The sequence below is a fragment of the Xenia sp. Carnegie-2017 genome, unplaced genomic scaffold (genome assembly GCF_021976095.1).
Source record: "Xenia sp. Carnegie-2017 unplaced genomic scaffold, XeniaSp_v1 HiC_scaffold_3, whole genome shotgun sequence".
In the NCBI taxonomy this organism is placed as follows: domain Eukaryota; kingdom Metazoa; phylum Cnidaria; class Anthozoa; order Malacalcyonacea; family Xeniidae; genus Xenia; species Xenia sp. Carnegie-2017.
This window is the reverse complement of record NW_025813493.1, coordinates 9628256-9634258: the sequence shown is the minus strand read 5'-3', so window position 1 is coordinate 9634258 and position 6003 is coordinate 9628256. Positions and strand designations below refer to the sequence as shown.

Here is a 6003-nt window from a genome sequence, read left to right as displayed (position 1 = left end):
TCAAAAGCCAATATTACTAGCACTTTAAGACACGACAAGTTGTGTTTCAGTTACATTTTTAAGCTGCTGTTTGAGAAAGGATAGAAAATAACTTCTCAGAATTCAAAGGAGAAATTTCATTGATAGCCAAATTTCTCTTCAATGGTAAGCAAAGAAACATAAAGAACACTTAAAATTCAGAGTTTATCACATAATGCAAGAACAATAGCTCTTATGGATTTCACTTCCTTATTAAGAACATACATTTCATTTATCATAATCATGCTTATACGTAATCCAAGAGATAATCTAATACAATCTATATCTTATAAAATACTTAAAGCTTTATGAAGCATTTTTGTATGTTTTTTTTAAGCATTTCTGTAATTTAGGTTAGCGTAGTCATGCAACATATATACATAGCTGCCATATAGCAATTTGAATAGTCTAAAATTCTTTAAAAAATTTTACCGTTTCGCAAATCTTTTCATCATTTCATATTTATCCTTATGATGAAAACAAAAACGAATTGATTCATCACAACCAACGATAAAATTTCTAATTGATATTGATGAATGTCTGGAAATGTATTATAAATTTGTATTGATACGCCAGAGAAAATAGTAAGCTAAACTTGAATGCATGTGTGATAAGAATAGTTGATTGGACATTAAAACTAAAATTTATGATTGAAAGAAATGATAAAGAAAGAGAGGTACATAAATCAACAAATTAAAATGGAACAAATCATCATCAAACATCAATAAAGAAGTCATTATAAAAGAGCAAGAAGTACATGCAGAACAAATGATACATTTCTCGGCTCTTGCTTCTTCTGCAACAATTATTCCATATTGAAGAATATTTTTGACAGATGGCAAATGCCTTTTCATTGTCTGAAACAAAATATTTGAAGAAGTAGGAATTTTTCAATACTGCAAAGTTGCATTCTTATTAGCTTTTAGACTTTCTATACTTTAGCAGCTCTGTCAAAATGCTTATAAATTTCATTTAATTCAGAACTTATATAATTAGGAGAGTCGAACTTCTTTATACGACTAACAGATGTTTTAAATCAGAATATCATGTATTGCTTAAGGGCCTCTTTCTGTAACTAGACGGCATGTAGTTACAGAGAGGCAAGCTAGTGTATTAAACACTAAGCAACAGACTATTTTGCATTTAATTTGCTGGCTTAGTTAAGCAATACGCTTCCCATTCATCTGGTAAACTGAGTTAACAAAGCAAATTTGAAATCAACCCATTTTAAATTTTTGTAAACTGCTCTGGTGATTTTCATAATTTGTGTCATTTCCTTATAGTGGAAATTGAAATGTATTATTTCTTTGTATGCTTTCGTTTCCTAAACATATGTTTTATTCAAAAACTTTCTACGCTGGTAAAACATACTTATATGAATTGTTGTAAGCATGATTCATTATAATGAACAATTTGCCTAATCCATTGCAACAATATTCAATCATCATCAATTTTCCGAAAGCAAACGTGGAAATACTTTTTGGAGAAGGAAGTTAAATTGTTATATAATTATAGAAATCAATACTTGATTTATACATCCCAAAAAAGTTAAAAACAAACTGATTATATGATTATATTGATGATAAGCCTTTCATAAAAAAAGTAAATGTTTTACTACGAAAGCTTTAAAGAAATTAATAATCATCCATCTTCTAACAAATAGGAAATAAAGATGATATCAAACTCAACAAAAGCGTTTCTTGGGACTCTTATAATCCTGTCTATTAGTGTACAAATAGTAAATGGTAATGACGACATATCAATCTGCAAGAAAAGCTAGAGACACTAAAAGACAAAGTGTGGAGGGAAACTTGCTGATAAAAATGGCAATGACGACAACACAACTGCATGCAAGGAAATAAAACAATATAACAAGGAAATGATGCAAATGCAAACAGAAATGTGACACAGGTATAATCTTTAGATTTGACAAATTTTCATGGTTTCTTGTTCATAGCACTAAAAATAATATGCAACAATAGGTAGAAGTTATGCAGCCAATCTAATTTCAGTTATTAGTAATTGTTCTACAGTGAAAAACTCTTTCCAAAAAACACTTATTCTGGTCTTTCACCAAATATTATGATTCTAAAGTCTATAAAAATTTGCATTTTTTTAATCCCCTCGCATCGTTGTTATTTATAGTTTTTTATTATTTATTTAGATGTTTATCCAAAGCCATATTTGATTATTAAGGGCTTTGATAAAGTATACTCTGTTGATTCTATTACTGGAGATATTCATGTCAGCACTATTAATGGAACCAGTAAGAATAAACTTGACCATGCATCAAGATATAATGACATGGAAATTGATGTAGTTAGAATGTACTTTACTACATTGATGACAAAAACATCAAACGGGAAATTTTGACTTAACTAGAAACGAAATTTTTGCGAAAAATGTTATTGTTCATGATATTACAGTTGACTGGATTGGTCGTCGTATCTTTTACATTGACTCCACGAACATTATCTACCAAACTCATTTGAAAAAGAAAATTACAAGTGTTATAAGGCTTCAACCAGGCTTACAATTTTCCAGCATTGCATTTGACTCAAAACATGGGTAAGGCGATAGTGAAATTTTTTTATTTACTTGTAAGCGTAATCAATGTCAATCTATTGGAGGGTTTTCTTAAGTAAGGTAAGAGTTTTTATTATTAGAGGCGGCATTTTAAATTAATAGAAAAGTTGAATTTTTTAAGTCCGTATTATGGTCTGTTATTTAGAGGTACAAGAATAAAAAAAAATATTTATTTTCGAGGAAAAAGAAACTCGCTTTTACCTAAGGGAGCGAATATTAAGTATTTTTGTGTATAAAGAAACAAACGTCATATATTTAGACAGCTTTTCAATAAAATCAACGAGATTTTGCCAGCAATATTTTATTGCGTGACTATGAAGCATTTAAACCAACTGCAAGGATGAGCTCAGTTCGTGTGATTATTCAGCACACACGCAGCAGAAAATAACATGCAGATCCTGAAATTGCAAAAATCGACAGCGATACTTATGTTAAGCCACCAAAGAGCTTTGACAAAAATGTAACAACGGAGAAAACAATGTTTATAATTGATGAAGTCTTTAAATGAAATAAAAGAGAGAGATAGAAACTACAAGAAAGTATTAAATAAATACTTTACCGATGAAACTTTAGTCAAATACCACACAACATTGGTTTGCCACAACTACAAAACAAAAAGTATTCCAATTTCACTGTGCAACTTGGTGTTCTACATTTATTAAGATTACTGGCTTCGGATGGTTACCTAAGAGCACTTTCTTTGTCAGAAAATGCAATTTGCTTGACGCCTCCATGGTAATCATATGGTTTAATAAGATATAACCTTACACAAAGAGATTTGACTCGTCTCAATCCCTGTGGGCTTGGTAGCTCAACAGTAGAGCGACGGATTATCCTAAAGGTGCGAGTTCAAATCTCGTCCAAGTCACATGTTTATCATGTGTATATTAAAAACGTGTTAGGATTAATATATTATAATGTTACAGTTTAAAAGCAAAAAGCTGTAGAAGAAAAAACTAGAGATCAAGCAAATTCTCGTCTTTAGTTTCGACTTCATGCTAGAAGAGTGACTGCTTCGTTCAAAGCGCTTGTCGCACCAACAGAGATTCACCTTCCAAGTTTGGTCACAAGCATTTCCTATCCAGAGCTGAAGAAATTTTCAGCTGCAGCAACAAGATGGGTTGCCACGAAGAGGTGGCAAGAGACGAATATCGAAAATGGCTAAAACAAACCATGAAAATGTTTCAGTGACAAACAGTGGATTCTGGATTCATTTGACTCATGGATCTCTTGGTGCTTCTCAAGATGGACTTGTTCTTGCCAATGTTGTGGCACTGGGATTTGTGAAATAAAGGTTTGTTATTCATTGCGTCTATGTTTTATGCGGAAAAGGTCAACATAATAATTACATCACCTGTTGATTTTGTTATGATAGTGTCCATTTTGCCATAAAGATGAGACAATTGAAACTTCAACAGATGAAAGGTTGTTTTGCATTTATAAAAGTGATGGCACAAAACAACTTAAAAGAACTCATGCATATTACTATCAAATACATTTGTAAATTATTCTAATTTCGTTTAACTGTTTAATGTATAGCAATTCACTTTCTTAAGTTATTGCTCAGTTGTCATGCACTGGTTTCAGCTAATGTGTTTTGTAGCGTGAACAGAAAAGACTTGTTTGTTGAACGAATCTTGCAAAATAACGAATTTCTAGAAAGTAACAGAGGCAGCAAAGAAATTTGTGTTTAGGAACTCCTTCCAGAGTTAACAGGAAAATGAAACTCAAGACCCCAAAAAATTGAATAAAATGAAATATAATAAAATCAAATGTCTTATAAATATTATTAGTACAATTTTAAGTGTATGCATGCAAAATGTTTCAAAAATAATATTTAGTCATAAGGTAAGACAGAATCACAAATGTTAATTAGTGCACAGCTAACAGTAACTATTTTGTCAATCGTAGTGGGCTCATTTTCTTTAGAATTGACAAAATCAATTGGCTGAGTTGAACTCAGATGTGCATATTTCTTTCTAATGTTTGCAATCACTCTTTCCACATGAATCCTCGCATTAGCAATTTGTCTGGTTTGTTCGACTTCAATGCCACTGAGCTGTTTTTTACCCTTAGTAAAAGCTGGCATCTTGATAGTTGCAGAGTACAAACCAACTGACTCCTGGATATCAAAGCCTTTATCAGCTAAGATTACATCTCCAGGTGTTTTTATCAAGGAGACCACTGTTCTCAGTCAAATGTTTGTCACTGACTCTTCTTCCCTAGCCACTGGAAATAAAGCTTATTGTACCCTGGGGACTGATGGCAATTAAGTACTTAATCATGTTGTGGTGCTTGTAGGATGAGTAAGTTTGTGCCCTTGCAAGAAGATTTAATGCACGATCCAAAAAAATCTCAAAGAAGTCAATGATGGCAACACATTTAGGGCAGTGTTTTCTAAAATCCACGGGCAAGGTCTTTCTTAAAGCTTCCCTATCAGGCCATAAAATAAGAGGGCTTAAATGATTATAAAGAACATCAATTACTTGTAAGAAAATTCTTAATACAGTTCCCTTGTTGATGTTTCCAAATCGATAAGCTAAATCTTCACCAGTTAAATTAAGTCGCAGTTTCATAACTGTTAAAAGCAACTCCCTAAATGGTGACAAAGAGCATTTGGGAGAATGCATAAGGTAGGGGCGTACCAGTTCCAGTGTTGCTGACAAGATCTTCCAACTTGGCAGACCAGTGTAAAAGAGGACTTTTTCGTCATCATTTAAGAAGGATTTCTCATCAATCGTCATGTCACTTATCTTGTTTTTTAACTCAAGATTTTCTTGGGTCAAGCGATTGATCTCGATCTTCATTGCAGTTATTTTATCCAAACTCAGTTCCGTTTGTGAATATTTGTTGTTTGATTCTGATTCTGACAATGAAGCAGATGTGGCTCCGTGTTCTTCGTCTACAAGATGGGTTGTCAAGGTCGATTGAGTCACTGCTGACAGTACTGTTTCAATGGATTCACTTCTTTTTCGTTTTTCATTTCTTTCCGAAATACGAGCATAGCGATCGACATCAACTTTTTCGACATATGTATGTCCAAGGTTTTGAGATGGAGCCCAGTCTGGATTAGTTTGGTCCGTTAAAGCTGATGGTTTTCCTGTTATTGTAAACAAAACAACAAATGGTATAAAATGACACAAACGAACACAACAAAGCTTTTTTTTAACTCAATGGCTTACCAGTAACAAAATGAAGGCTACACACTCGTAAATACGTGCATTTAGAATCATCAATGTCTGACGAATTCTTCGAAGCCACATAGAACGACGTTCCTTTGTAAATCTTGCAATATTTTGCTCGCATTGGTTTTCACAGCTGGTATGCGATAAAACTTAATTCTTTATCCCTATCAGCACGCTTCAAACAGCCATAAATTGCGCTAAAGTTAACCATCCT

General features: G+C 32.7%; 1 protein-coding gene across 1 annotated transcript; it reads right to left on the bottom strand.

The window, feature by feature from the left end:
* Positions 1-4826: 4826 nt before the first annotated feature.
* On the bottom strand, positions 4827-5910 carry LOC124454191. Its single transcript, XM_047004997.1, has 2 exons — positions 5787-5910; positions 4827-5704 (listed from the first exon to the last, which is right to left on the bottom strand). The coding sequence occupies exons 1-2, from the start codon at positions 5908-5910 to the stop codon at positions 4827-4829; spliced, it is 1002 nt and encodes a 333-aa protein (XP_046860953.1).
* Between the last annotated feature and the right edge of the window lie 93 nt (positions 5911-6003).